Source organism: Ictalurus punctatus, chromosome 20, assembly GCF_001660625.3.
Source record: "Ictalurus punctatus breed USDA103 chromosome 20, Coco_2.0, whole genome shotgun sequence".
Classification (NCBI taxonomy): Eukaryota; Metazoa; Chordata; class Actinopteri; order Siluriformes; family Ictaluridae; genus Ictalurus; species Ictalurus punctatus.
In genome coordinates, this window is record NC_030435.2 from 17,159,233 (window position 1) to 17,174,813 (window position 15,581).

At 39.2% G+C, this 15,581-nt stretch overlaps 1 protein-coding gene across 4 annotated transcripts in view; it reads left to right on the forward strand.

Moving 5' to 3' along the window:
- Nucleotides 1-15,581, forward strand: part of LOC108280702 (receptor-type tyrosine-protein phosphatase S) — a 154,905-nt gene that overhangs the window by 118,730 nt on the left and 20,594 nt on the right. For 2 of the 4 annotated variants that reach the window (XM_053688644.1, XM_053688646.1), the window contains exons 12-19: nt 1,620-1,714; nt 3,280-3,533; nt 5,878-5,965; nt 8,700-8,915; nt 10,475-10,629; nt 12,546-12,658; nt 14,737-14,834; nt 15,264-15,387. In XM_053688644.1, the coding sequence (XP_053544619.1) occupies nt 1,620-1,714; nt 3,280-3,533; nt 5,878-5,965; nt 8,700-8,915; nt 10,475-10,629; nt 12,546-12,658; nt 14,737-14,834; nt 15,264-15,387 (1,143 nt within the window). Of the gene's footprint in view, nt 1-1,619; nt 1,715-3,279; nt 3,534-5,877; nt 5,966-8,699; nt 8,916-10,471; nt 10,630-12,545; nt 12,659-14,736; nt 14,835-15,263; nt 15,388-15,581 lie in introns of all 4 variants that reach the window. The other 2 variants (XM_053688643.1, XM_053688645.1) reach the window with 1 other exon arrangement.

Here is a 15,581-nt window from a genome sequence, read left to right on the forward strand (position 1 = left end):
TCAGAGCTGTTGGCTTTGAAAATATATATATATATATATATATATATATGTATATATATGTAATATATTCCTCCACAGCTGTTCTCACTGTTTTCTGCATGTGACTTATGAAAAGCAATGCAATTTGTGTATTGCATTTCTCAGTTGTTTTTGTTTACCGATGTGATTGCTTGTCAGCCGTTGAATGGCACGGTGAAATGCTATGCAGATGGTGTGGATTGCTTTTAAACTTTGATCATGTTCACATTACATTCACATTTAATGCTTAAAAAGCAATCCCCTGCTGGATGTTTTTCACTGAAGAGAGCAAGCAACACATGAGTATCACACTGAAGGTTTTTGCTTTTCAGTGTGGCATGTTTACGTTGCAGTGTGGCTGCAAGTCTCTGAATGAAAAGCAATTGCGTGTTTGAATTGTGTTCCACCTTTTTTTTCACCGATTGCTTTTCGAACTGGCACGGGAATCTTCTCCATACTCACAGCCTTCTGGTTAATCCCCACACTGGAGAACGCAGCACAACCCTACATCATGAAATGTTCTTCCACAAGTCGCTTACAATAGCATTTTTCCACCAGAGGGGGCGAAATTGCAAAATCTTTCATCCCGTATCTTTTTAAAGAGAACTCGCTTCTCTGGCATGCATCATTTTAACAGAGGAGGTAGGGTTGTATGTGGGGAATGGGAAAAGCTTGTTTTCAAACACGATTCTTTGTTTTCTTTGATCCCATCCACCAGGGGACACTTTGGGTACAACAAAGGAACCTTCCTACCCATTGTTTACTGCACTTCTCTGGGATGCCTCTGGATTACGGAGAAGCAGGAAATATCCAGGAACCAATTCAGAAAAGATGCAGGAATCCAGCGATGCCATCCACAAGCTGATTGGTGGACGATGTAAGGATTCACGTTCACAAAAGCAAATGGAAATCTGTTAGACTGGAAGAATCACCTCCACCTCCTTCACTGCCTTCCTCCACTTTCAACCCTTACCCAGCAACACAATTAATGTTGCCCTCACTTGAACGGAGCAGCGAATGTGAGAATGATATGCTCACAAGTAGGCAGGTAAAAGTCAGTAAGTCGTGTGGGTGTTGATTGCAGAGGTAAGTGGATGTAACAGCCGTGTATTTAACAGAGCATCTCACAGTAAGTCATGGAACGCTTTTGCACTCATTCATCCTTGCTAATTCAATAGTTTGCTTGCTGATTTCACGAATTCCTCTCAACTCCCGTCCATTCCCACTCCAGTTTGTTATGTGGTACAAAACTTGGTTCATTCCACTTACATATAAGTTCTCACTGTTTGAATGTCCATGTTCATCTCTCTGCTCTTCATGAGGAACACAGGAATCTAGGCCAGCTCTCTCTGGAACACTGCCACGGTGACATACGTGGCCCTTCATAACCAGCCAACTGTTATCGTCACGCTCACCTTCTCTCTTTCCCAGAATTCCCTACACAGCCTTCCGCTGATTAAAGGAACAGCAGGAAGAAGCCCACACACCACCCTGATCTCTGTGCTTCGATATTGCCTCTGCCTTTAATACAAATGTGTCGCCTTATGATGAATAGTCAGAATTTTTAATAATGGGATGATTGTTCTTGTGTGTTTCAACAGATGTGCCCAGGAACTTCTCTGTGAATCTGGCGACCAAGACAAGCGTGTTGCTGACGTGGGAGTTTCCGGAGAGCAGCTCACCTTACCGCTTTACTGTGAGTGTCACCAAGATGTCACTCAGCAACACACAGTTTGGTGTAGAAATGAAAGCATTCACACTGAGATGTTTAACTGTGTAACAGCTAGTATGTGCTCTATACATAAGCTGGAACTTTTTTTTTCTCGAGACAAAGTCCTATTTGGAACTCAGTAAGAGCAATGCGAATGGGAAGCTTGTTTGCTTAACTATCAATTACTTTTGTGCATCTGGAAGCAATTTTCATCTATCTAGTCTAGATAAAATGCTACAGGGACTCAGCTTTTTATGGTATGAACCATGATTATAGTGGTTGAGATAGTTTTGGGTTTTTTTATTTCCTTTAAGCTCACCTAGAATTAATTCTTGTTTAAGATCTGTTGGGTACAGACCTTAAAATGCTATATATTAGGGTTGTCACGATACCATGAACATATCTTACAATACTATACCAGCTGAAGTATCACAATACCAGGTAGTATCACGATACCATGCCATAGTGTGTTCATTCATAATTCAAATCTACAAAATGAATGAAAATTGCAGAAATACATAGATATAAATAAAAACAGACAAACCAGATTTTCCTCTGAAGACTTTATTCATGAGAATGAATTTTTGGAAAAACTCAAGAACCATCTTACAGTTGGCAAGCAACTAATTCAATGTGCCACATATTGAACACAATATTAGGAATAAATCACTGAATTAAGAAACAAACTCCAAAAACATCATCAGATTGAGAACGTTAGCTCGTGTACTAGCAAACACGGCTAATTTTAGTATTTTACACAACAGCGGTTAGCGTAACATTAGCTCACTTACTAGCAAACATGCAATGAAAATGAAAAAATAAAAATAAAAAAATAATAAAAAAAATAATAATAAATAAAAAAAATAAAAATTCACCAACATTTGTGTATTCTGCAAAAGCAGTGGGATGTGTCGTTTTAGTAAAAATAGCATTAACTCCCACACATACAACACTATTTATGGTACTGCTAGTAATACAGTGGCATCGGTGGTATTTTGAAGCTTTAGTATCACGATACTTCCGTAGTACCAGTATACCATGCAACCCAACTATATTTAATGCTAAATATTACATTGTACTATTCCATTGTCAAAATTCTGAAAATCTGATTTAGGACTGCATGATATGGACACACACACACACACACACACACACACACACACACACACACACACACACACACACACACACAGAAAATCTATGTGGAATCTCTTTGATTTTCAGGATGCTCATTAAGCAAAATATAAAAATTATGCTTTGTTTGAAGCATCATTGCATATTGTGAGCTTCTATTATATCAGTAGTTCAAAAGGCAATATATTGTGCAGCTTCAGTCTGTTTAGTGCCTCAGTGTCTTTTCACTTCAACCCGATTCACACATAGAACACGGCTAGCCATGTATAGCAAAATGTGGATGTTGATCCTATTATCACTGGTCTGTTTGGTGGTTCTGACAAAGCAGCTACAGCCTGTTATAGCATCTCTATGATTGTTAATAAACAAAAGCAAAAAAAATAGATGATATGAAGATAATCTAAATGGCTCCTCAGGTGGAGTACAACCGTCAGAAGATGGAGGTGGATGCTCGATTGAGGAAGGCCGTGATCCCCAACCTGATGCCTGACACCAGCTATGATTTTAAAATCACCAGTCCCGAGGGCAACCTGGGAGGCCTGAGACACCGCATCCATGCCAAAACCTCACCTCCCATGGTCATCAATCGGCCTGAGATCGATCACAGCCGTGACACTGAGACCACCGTCACCATCATACTGCCGTCACTGGACACCAGGAACAATGTTAGGTGAGTGTTACACACACACACACACACACACACACACACACACAATCTACACACACGCCTTTCTGCGCATGCATATGCAAATACACATAGTTTTGGTGACAATGAATTAATTTGGAGGAGGTGCCAGATAATAAAAAAGTTATTTAGACATAATATCATTGAGCTGTGTTGTTACTCGAATGTACTTGTCACTTACGGTGGTTTCCTGTCTTTTGTAGGTCACACATCTTGTGAGGATATATTAGTAATTGACACCATGTTAGTTGAATTCATTTTAGTATGCAGTTATCCTTGTTTTTTTGTTTTTGTTTTTTTAAAAATGCAATTTAATGTAATGAAATTATTTAAAAATCAGTTGATTTTTATGCTCAATATTATTATAGACGTAGAATTTAAACTGCACTGAAATCTCCCAAAGAATCTGCTTTGACTGGGCTATGTGAAAATATGATAAGAATACTGTGATATATTAGCATCATGATACATTTCCGAGGACAGTGGGTATGAACAGGTGTCAATGCTTTTATAACTCTATTGTCACTTACTCTAACTGATTGGACATTAAAATCTATTTTTTGCACCATTTTTTTCAAATGTTGTACTCTATAAACATTATATTTGTAGTTTTACATAACATGGCTCCACTAGTTTGTCATATCATGATACATAGTATATATAGTGAAGATGATATACTGGCCATATCGCTCACCCCTAATTTCTACTAATTGCTTTAAACAGATGTTTATCATTGGATTAAATTGTGGAACCAAAAACGTGGTTTGCTTTTTAATCAGTGTGAAAAGAGAGAAGTTTGGAAACCACCCATAGAATTAACTGCATTTTAACTTGATAACAGAGCTAACATTAATATTAGCTCAAATCAGATCCTTCTAATCACTTCCTCATCATCTATCTGCCTTAAACTGCACAGCAATATTAAGAAGGAGAATTTCACCTTGCAGTATATAGCTCCGTTCTTATAATCTTACAATAGTTATCTGTCAGGCTACTTACTATCTATCTGTACCAAAAATAAATACCCAGAATTACACGGCTTACACGACGTCCTCACCTGCTTAATTCCTAAAACCTGTCAACATTTTCGATGTAATTGGGTTAGACTATTTTGTAATTTTGGACTTACCAAATGTTTTTTTTATAAAACTGTATCATGCTGTTAGTAGAGACAGGATGTAAGTGCATGAACTCTGTATATGTTTTATTGAAGTAAAGCCAAGCAAGGATTATCCATAATCAGAAAGTAGGAAAATAGGCAAGGGTCTAAACTAGGAGAATACATAACAAGGAAATCAGGGCTTCACAACACACAAGTAAATGCAGAGGATATAAAAAGGCAAGCTAATCAAGAGCAAACACAAAACAGGTGAACACAATCAGGCAACAAACCAATGACAAGACAGGGGTGGAGACAGGACTAGAACAGAAACCAAATAAATACAAGCACATGGCAACATGAAAAACATTGCAAATGTGTTATAGTGTCAAATTTCTTTATAGGAAAGTGAGTTATAATAAAGCATGAACATGTACCCAACCAGATAATTATATAATGAACGCAAGTTACACAGCTTTGACCTACAGATCAAATCACGGCCTAATGTTTGACTACAGCCTGGTTATGCGTGATTTACATATAAATCATGCATAACCGCATGTGTACAAACACATCTCCATTACACACACAAATACACACGGTGATATTGAATCACACATCCATTTACATATATCAACCACACGCTCCATCCCAGCCACTAGCTCACACTCACGCTTACGGATTACATCCAGTTTCTCAGTATGTTAATAATTCAGACCCCCATTCAGTTTGTATTGCTCAGTTGTCTGTCTTGTGAAGCTCGCAGTCACACTGCAGGAATAAAATAAATAAATAAATGCTGCACCAGCATTTCCATCTGCAACCCAAACCTCACTGAATGGCCATCTCGTACAGCACACACACACACACACACACACACACACACACACACACACACACACACACACACACACACACACACACACACACACACACACACACACCTCATACTGCACTCCTGTTTCTCAGGCCACAGAATTGCACAGGTTAGTGTTTTCCCCCACAGGCTTGACCAATGATAAATTGCTGTGTTGAATATAGTATTAAATTCACCTGTATGCGCCAATGGCTTGTGTATCTGCTGGTGTGGAACCTGCCATTACGATCAGCAGCTCCTCAGGGAGTTCAGTGCTGAAAACATTCATTAGCAGACGCCATTGCTCTGCTGTAACCCTAGTTAATGAAAGGTTTGACAAGCCGGCTCACACTGCTGTCTCTCTGTACTCACAGGAATATCTATGTGGTGGTGGTTCCACTGAAGAGAGGCCGAGGAGGGAACCGACATCTAAAGAGCCCAGATGAAATGGACTTGGAAGAGGTATACTGCAAGACTGCCACTACTGTCTCTCTCAGGAGAAATTTGGCTATTTCTACAGTCCGGTGCAAAAGTTTGCATCCCCCATAGGTTTGGATTGATAAAAAAGGAAAATTTACCTCTTTTTTTACAATTTATCTCCAAAATAAAATGAAATGTGGGGTTACAGGGGTGGACTAATGATGGAGTGTCACATCTCAATGCTGTAGCTCAAGCTACTCATTCTGAATCCCACCTGCTGCTGTTTTACACGAATCAGCCAAGGCGCAATATAGTTGACAGTAAAACTGTTTTTACTTAGCCAGTTTAATCAGCATGCAGGACAGATGATCTTTTCAGACTGAGGATGAACACTGATGAACCAAAGCAAAAAAGAGTCCATCACGCCATTGTTAAATATATGTATTGGAGAAAATAAAGTTGCTAGCTAGACTCAAAAATACTTATGTGTGATGCAAGGACAGAGCACCACATCTTAAAGCCAAAATGGCAGCAAATGATTTTTTTTTTCTAGATGAAGCCAACAATATATGCTATTGTACATGACCATATTCTTGGTCGTGTTCCTTAGTCTGTATTAAAGCACTTACAGGAACTAGCAAATACTTCAATACATTACTAGCTAGCACTTTGTAGCCTAATTGGTTTCTCAGCAACTAAAACATGGAACTAGAAAGTACTTTGGAGCTTAAACTTGTCTATTGGGCAAGAAAATTGAATTGATCATTTGTCTGCTTGCAGAGAGTACACTGCAACATGACATCAATCTAATACATAAGGCAAATCCAACAGAAAAATTGTTTGAGAGGGAGGAATATAAAGACAGAAGTCAGTATTTAGATGCTCTCTGTCTCCAGACCTGATTTGCAAGAGGCACTCAGTGTAGGACATCTGGCAGTTAAAACAGATATGTCATGTACAACTGAAGGCAAATATTTATATTATATTTTATCAGTGAAATTATAGAATGAACAAGCACATTCTTTGTATAAATATTTTTCTAGGATGTACTGAACTTACATTATTATGCAAAGTCTAGATTTCTATAAAAAGAAAAGGTATTAAGCCAGCACCCTGTAGCTTCAGAGCAAATGTCAGTAATAAAATCTGTTGGCTTGCCTGCTGGGTAAACAGAATCCTGCCTTAATGTACTGGTACTAAAACATTGTTAACATTTATGGCATTATAGCACCTGGAACAATTTGCAGAAATGCTATTTTGATAGACTTGAGGTTCAGAATAGGTTTATGTAAAGTTTATTAGGGTACCTGCTTGTGTTTTTTTTTAAAAATGCAAATGCTTTAGATTGCCTTGTGCTTTAATGTATTGTCATTAATAGTAGTCCTACATTAGTGCCATTACTGTTACAAGTTCTAGTTAAGTTATTGCTCTATATACATGTGCAATACAGTTTACTAAAATAACCAGTTTAGTCTTTATGTATATGTACAGGTTGTTTTTCTTTACTGAAATGAAGTGCTAGAAAAGGCTAAATAATTGCACGTGCTACTTTAATTTGAAAACTGGCATCGTGTTAATAATCATCAGTTTAGATTCCACATTGCACTGAACACGTTGAAACATGAACATCCACATTGAAATATGAAAATCTGGATTTCTATGAAAGATTTATTAAGCCAAAACCCTGTAGCTTCTGAGCAAATGTCAGTGGTGAAACACGTCAGCATTCCTGGTGGGTAAACACCTCTGACTTTTTGTACGCTCACTATAGGTAGTGTGGCATTTGTGTCATTACAGTCAGTAGAGCTGGAGTACAGCTTGAGTCATAGGTGTGGCCTAAAAAAATTCCCAGAATAGGTTTCAACTGCCATTGTTGGAAAAACAAGTTCACCAAACCACTATGCTTTTGCTCCATACTCATTGGGCACTCTCGAGTCTTCTACCACACTGACTACAAGTTATGTTTCTGATGGAACTTGGCCTGCGGGTGAAAATCCTCCATCTGGGCAGCAGTATATTGAGCCTGAGTGATGAGGGCACTCAGCAGAGTTAAGTGTGGGGCTTGCATTAGCTGCTGCTGGGGGACTTTGAGCTGTCGGCTGTCCAAGTCTGGAGGAAATAATAAGTGAAGGGACATAATGCAGAGGTGTGAACTTTAGCTTGTGTGTACATTCCAAACAAACACGTAAGTTAGAGCGAGATGGGGAGAGACAGGTTTGTGGATGATGACAGACTGACAGAGAAGATAACAGGCAGTAATCACTAAGTAATGCTCAAGAACTATCAATACTAGGCAAAGAGTAACCAAAAGAGCTCAACACAGAACAGGTGCACACATTAGGGTAACAAGCCAAGGATGCTACAGAGGTGGAGACAGGACCGAAAACAAAACAAATGCCCATGGCAAAACGTAAACAAAAGAACATGGAGAACTAAACACACTCAGTACCATGCGCTGAGAAGGGTGATTCATGACATCACAGATTTAAGACACGTATCTTTTTTTTCCTTACCTTTCATATATGGTCAAATTATTTTTAGTGCATTATGCAGTTAAAGTGGACACAAAACACCTGCAGGCCTACAGTGTGCATTTGACTAAAATGGACTACCAAATTACAGGCACTTTGGCAGCATCAAACCCACTAATGATTGTGAAAATGAAAGAAAATGTGTTTCTGTTGCATTTACATAATATTCAACCATAAATTCATTACTTGTTTTTTTTCATACCTTGTTAGTGATAAAATGTTTCCAATTGAGTGTCCTCTTTTAGCTGTTGAAGGACATTAGCCAGAAGCAGCATGACCCACGGCAGAGGCAAGTGGACTTGCGTCGTGCCTACATCACCGCCCGCTTCACTCCCTCCACCCTGCCTGCATTCTTCACTCTTGGGGACCAGCTGGACTATGGTGGCTTTGATAACCGTGCTCTGGAGTCTGGCCAGGAGTACGTCTTCTTTATCCTCGCTGAACTCAACTCCACCACTGGGGTAAGAGGCTGCAGCTGAGCAAGCGAGTTTTTTGAGCTCTTTATGGTAATGTAACCTCCATGTGTCTCCATGAAATCCACCATCACTCTTGTATTTCTCCATCACTATATTGTGTGAAATGTTGCTTGCTATAAGAAACGTCAGTCCTTTTCTATGGCTGAATCTCAAATAGCATTGCATTGGGCACTGTGTAGTGTCTACAGTGTCATTGTTTTATACCCTACAGTATGTAGTAAGCATAATCAGTGAATAGGTTTTCATTTTGCATAAAGTCCTACCCTGGATGTTAGGCACTTAAGTCAGAGATTATGTCTTTGTTCTTTGTGCGCCAAAGAACCAACCAGACTGAGTTTCTCTTGTTAGCCATAAAACATAAAACATTTTTTTTAATGATTATCTGTTTTAGTTTTCAGCGGTTCTAGTTTAAACGACTCTGTTTTTTGTGTTTCTTAGTAAGATCCTGTGATTGGCTGTACTGCAGCCTACCAGCAATATCTAAATTACATTACTAATAAAGCTGGCAAAAAGAATGTTCTATATAACATATGATGATGCACACAGTGCACCAGGCAGCAGGACAGACAAATTTAAGTTAGTTTGTTGATACTAAAGTGTAGATTTGAAAGCACGAAATGATGTATTAACAAGTCTGATTCACGAAACCATCGTATGACATCGATCAGCTGCATGGACCCTGCCCACTAGTGTTTGTCTTTGCATCCCATATGCATAATTTATGCAGGTATTGCAGCTAAGAGCCTATAAAAGGAATGCATTCAGCAGGCTTGATTTATGAAAGGAAGAGCCAAACAAAATGGTCGAGATAAAGCTGTTTGTTTGTCCAAGGTTACTGCAAATACAAAGACAGTTATGGAAGCGTGCTCTGATTTTTTACATAACTGTCTAAGGCTATAATCGGATAGAAAACTGAATCATTTTCCAACCTTACCTGCAAACCTTATAGCTAGGTTTTCATTCATTTTAGCACTCGAATAGGTTTAACCGGTCAGATTTAATTGAAGCTTTATTTATAAATGTTTCCATCTTGAACAAATATACAAAGATGTAATATATAAAAAAGAAATTCATCTTTGTGGTCCATCTTGTATGCAAGTTCACCTGTCACTCAGCTGAAGGACTAATGAGCTGAAAAACATCCATCTTTACACATTTATAAATGAAATGTCGACACGTTTTAGTGTGAGGCTCCCATATGTGCAATCATGATTATCAACATTATTCTACTCTATTTGCTGTAATTATTGATGACATTGCGTCAGATTAAAAACTGCAAACCAAGCACTTTTTCAGGTTGTTAAAATGTGACTCAACTTTAGACACATGAGTTTGCTTATGCAGATACGGCAAAAATGAAAATGATGACTAAGGAAACTGTCGTTTTGCTATCGGCTTTGACTATACGCAACTTTGATTCATAAAACCCAATGTCTTTAGTTTCTCTGGGGAATGAAATCTCTGAACAGCGCAACAGCTATGCTCTAGAGACAACATTGATCTCATTCCGCTGTGTAACACTGCTGTGTTTGTGTGTTCAGAAGATGTTCGTTGCCAGCCCCTACACTGACCCGGTCATTGCACCTGACTCAGACCCCCAGCCTCTGGATGCTGGAGATGGCCTCATCTGGGTGGTTGGACCTGTCCTGGCTGTAGTCTTCATCATCTGCATCGTCATCGCTATTCTGCTGTACAAGAAGTGAGTGACGATCATTTGTAGTATTTAGGCATCACTTTATTGTTTCCTGTTTCACTAAATACAGTGAAAATATTTTAGACTTATTTCCATATATATATATAGTTTAGGAAAAAGTTGTATTTTATTTTGTAAGTTATACACAGTTATGCTTTGATAACAGTATAGATACTAGGGGTCTAACTTAAAGACATTATTTCTATCTGTGACTATTTAGTGCTCCAATCATCCATGTAATTTTTTTTTATCAAATACAAATCCTACCACTATACCTCCAGAGACACACTGGGAAAATGATGTGAGAATTCTGGCTCTGTTTCTCAACCTCAGCTACATTGCTCAAGTAGCTGGCCTTAACTAGACATATATTATTTTTATTTTTTATTTTTTTTTTAGTTACTAGTAGGGTCATTTAAACCACATTGACCCTGACCAGGCAGTTACTAAGGATGAATGAATGGTGTATTTTTATGTTAAAGACCTATAGTTCTCTTTGTCCCATGAGCTTCATACCTGAATGTTTGCCTACAGCCAACAGAAAGTAAAAACCTCCTATTTATTGTGTACATGTGAACTGTTCTGGGAACCTTTCTTTATTTCTATCTGTTTAGAACACATTATCTGTTCGTTCCATATAATTAATTCATATTTCTTTACATCCCTAATAGATCCTTATTTATACAGATGTCTCCAGATGTTAGTAGATTTATAAATGATGATGAATGTAGCTCTGCAAAATATGTGAGAATATGTGTAAAATATCTTACAGGCTTGCTTTCCATACATAGAAGGTGTAGTGCATGAAGAAAGGAAAGGGAAAGAGGAAAATGACGATGGGTAATAGGACCACTATTACACACTGCCAGAGTAATGGGGAGAATGTTAAAGAAGTGATTAAATATGTAACAGGGTGGTATTTTGGTAGTGGAGAGAATAGTATCCGAGTAAAAAAAAAAAAAAGAGATTAAATGATAACAGGAGATAATGGGATAGCTGCCAACCGATTTTTCTATTCAGAGTGCCAAAATCCTGCAAGCCACGATGCAAAGTGAAGCAGCTTATAAAGAAGTGAACAATAAAGCTAGATGGAATTTAAAGCAATCCCAGCAGTCAGGTTCACTCACTGAGGAGTATCTGTCTGTATTTGCTTTGTTGGAGAACATTCGCTCAGAGAGGGAGATACAGTCTGCCAAACTGCAGACACGCCATGACCTTGGCTCATTAGACCTCCATTTTGGCATGTAAATCCCTCACTGAGCCATACCCCCATCTCAGCCCATCCATTTAGTCCGGAAGCATTCTCATCCCCGGGGGAAAGGAGTTAAACGCTCCCCGATGAAACGTACAGTTATCTGGAGGAGGTGTCATGTAGCCTGTGCATACAAATGCAAAATATTGATTATTTTTTGTCTTTTTTTCCCCCTTGTTCTTTCTGTTCCTATCCCACCCTCTCACCCTCCTGAATTGCCTGCCTCTCGCTCCTTCTTAATCTCTTCCTCTGCTTCATCTTCCTGTCTTTCCCTGACTCTCCCTCTCATATTTCACATGGCCCTCTCTGGGGACATCAGCAAACCAGACAGGTAAGCCTGTGCTGGCCTGTAAAATTCCCAGCAGAACGTTACAGTATTTATTCTAACCGTGGGGGGTGGGGGGTGGGGGATCTCAAATAACAATACCGAAACCTGCTAATGAGGGAACTTTATGGCTAATAATAGCCGAATTGGCTTTCTGTTATATAACGTTTAGCAGTTGGCTGCTAGAACCCCTATTAAGTGCTGGTTTAGACTTGTAGAATGGACATATTGATTTCTGTGTCTTGAGTCTAGTTAAGCTCTGAATTTGTTCACGGGTGTTTTGTGTGCATGTGTATGTGTGTGTGTGTGTGTGTGTGTGTGGGTGTGTTTGTTTCTGCTAATTAGCAAGCGCAAAGACTCCGAGCCTGGCACCAAGTGTTTACTGAACAACGTTGAAATGATGGCTCATCACCCCACCGACCCTGTCGAGATGAGACGCATGAACTTCCAGACACCAGGCTCGTAAACACACGCACATTTAATACACACACGCAAACATATACACACAAATATATACAAACATCTCTCTCTCTCTCTCTCTCTCTCTCTCTCTCTGTCTTTCTCTGACCCTGTACATATGTGGTGGGAACAGTGCACCTTTATGTGGATGTATTGGTGAAAATGAAGTATGCCCTGCAGGGTCATCCAGAAGATAAAACAGGGAGAGATACAGACAGGACTAGATAGGGAAAAGACGGGCAGAAAATGAAGAGCAGAGAACCTCCCCATTTTATTTCTGTATGACCTTTAAAGTTGGCACATAAGCATTAATTGATACTCGACACAAATAGATATTTCTACCATGGCGTATTAAACCCTCTCCTTTGCAGAAATATTCTCTGATTCACAGAGGACATGACTAACAGCTGCTTCGGCTTCCCAAACCCGCCCCCCTATTTTCTTTTTTTTTAATCCTAAATGTTTGCATTTGCAATTATTTATTTGCAATTAAAATAATTTATATGTTCAGTTTTTCACAAAAAGTTAAGAGTGTTCAAACAGTATTCCAAACTAATCTTTATCCACAGCATCTGTAGTGTAATGTGTGATTACCACAGATATTGGCATGGGGGGGGGACCTGTTAATAAGGCAAAATCCTAAGTAAGATCATAAGCTGTGCTCACATTGTGCATCACATGTCACATTGATTATCACAACCTTATATCCGACCAAAATCTAAGGAGCGTTTCACTGTGAATGACCTGACATGACTGTCACTGATCTACAGTCGGGGCTAGAAAGAAATTAGCCCAGACTTGCTTACTGTGCTGGCATACTGTGTATGTTTACTTATTGTTTACCATTATTGGTGCTGTTGCATTTCGTTCCACAAAAGTCCAAAATAATCTGCTTAAGACATTAAGACAAGCCTTATGTTGATGCCTTTTTTCTTTGAAAACAGGGTAGCTTAGCCCTGGTAGACCATTTATAGCTGGACATTATTTACAAATGATAGCCGTGATTTCACCGGGAGCTCCAGGCTACTGCAATACATCTAAACAAATGACATAACTTGCTATAGAACATATACAAAAACCACTCTTGATCACAAATTCAGATGTTTTCCCACTTAAAGTATAATATTTTGCCAATTTGGCAATGTGCATAAAATGCATCCCTGCAGTATATTACTGCCTATTAGTGTCTGAATGAGCCTAAAAACATTGTTCCTCACAATTTTTACTGCCTTAAAGTGTTTAAAGTGCCTTAAAGTGTAGCGACATTAAAAATAAATGATGCCACCACTGAGTTCCGTTTGGGATGAGAAAGTTGCACTGTATGTAGTTTTTTTCTTTCAAACACTACAGCAATAGAGCAAAGAGTGATTACAGTTAAGTGCTTTCCTAAAGGTTTTGTGGTGTCTACGCATAATCAAGCTGAATTTGAGATGTAAATGTGGTTATGGTGATAACACGTAACACCAAATTCTTCCATCTGAAAAAAGCCCTTTCTCTAAAATAAACAATAATGCAAATAAAGATCTATAATAATAATAACATAATATAGCTAATCCTTTAAAGTCTAGTGTATTCAGAGTGTACTGTCAGAGTACAACTGCAACACAAGGCCACTGCTGACTATGAAAGAGTGAAACACTTTAGTCACACCAAAGCTAAAATTCAGAATGGTGTTAAATCTACTGCAGTTGGCAAAAACTCCTACTAAAAAGATGGCCAAAAAAAAAGAAGGCTTCATTGATCGTGAACAGTATTTTCCCTCCATCTTACTCTCACTGTTCATGATTTATTTCCTCTTCTGTTCCTGACAACAAAATGGCCATCGTCTCTGGAGATGCAGACATTTATGATTCAGAACTGTGAAATCACACCTAAATCCTTCCACCAGTGCCCACCCACCACCTTTTCACACACACATATGTACATGTAACCTCCTACATCTATGTTGTTGCCTACACACACACTAATGCGTTCACTCGCACATCACAGACACACTAACCCGGCTCATTAGCACAGGTGTTCTTGTGACTAATAGCGATTTTAGTCTGTTCTGATCTTCCCCTTTGACCCCCTGCAGGCATGATGAGTCACCCGCCCATCCCGATCTCCGAGCTGGGAGAACACACAGAGCTTCTGAAGGCCAACGACAACCTCCGGCTCTCCCAGGAGTACGAGGTGACTGATGAGAGGGGGGGGCCTATTGAGAATAGAAAGAGAGAGCGACTATGTGTGAGAGAAAAAGAAAATGAGAAAAAAGAACAGATCAAAACGAGGTATAAAACATGAGAGAGAGGACTGAGCGAGGGTGTGAGTATTCAACGGGAAAAGAATGAGAGGGAGTAGAAAAAGAGAGGCGGTCATAAATTCCAAGGTGACCTTGGCGAAGCTCATCAGCCCGTACAGTCATGCTGCTACTCAATGGGAGCCTCTGGAAACAGTGCATGTTATACAGATGATGTTTTATTGAGGACTAGGTGAAAGCATGTTTATTCATCAGGGAGGAAAAACAGCAATAATTCACATTTCTGTTGCTGTCTGTTCTTTGTGACTTTATGAATATTTCTGCTCTTTTGAAGTTCTTGTTATCTCCCCCTTCTGTTGTAGTCCGTTGATCCCGGGCAGCAGTTCACATGGGAGCACTCGAACCTGGAAGTGAACAAGCCAAAGAACCGCTATGCTAACGTCATTGCCTACGATCATACCAGAGTCATCCTCGCACCAGTGAATGGTACAGCTGAAAGAACTTTGTCTCCTCTTTACACAGCTGTATACCGTATCTATAATAGTGGTAGTAAAGAAATTGCAGTGCAGTACATAAAGTTGTGGACAAAAGTCCTTCATCAGCTGTGCAAGCAAAGTGTTTCTGAAGCTGTAGGAGGTGAAATCAAATTTTCCTACAGGTGAAATGCAATTTTCACTACC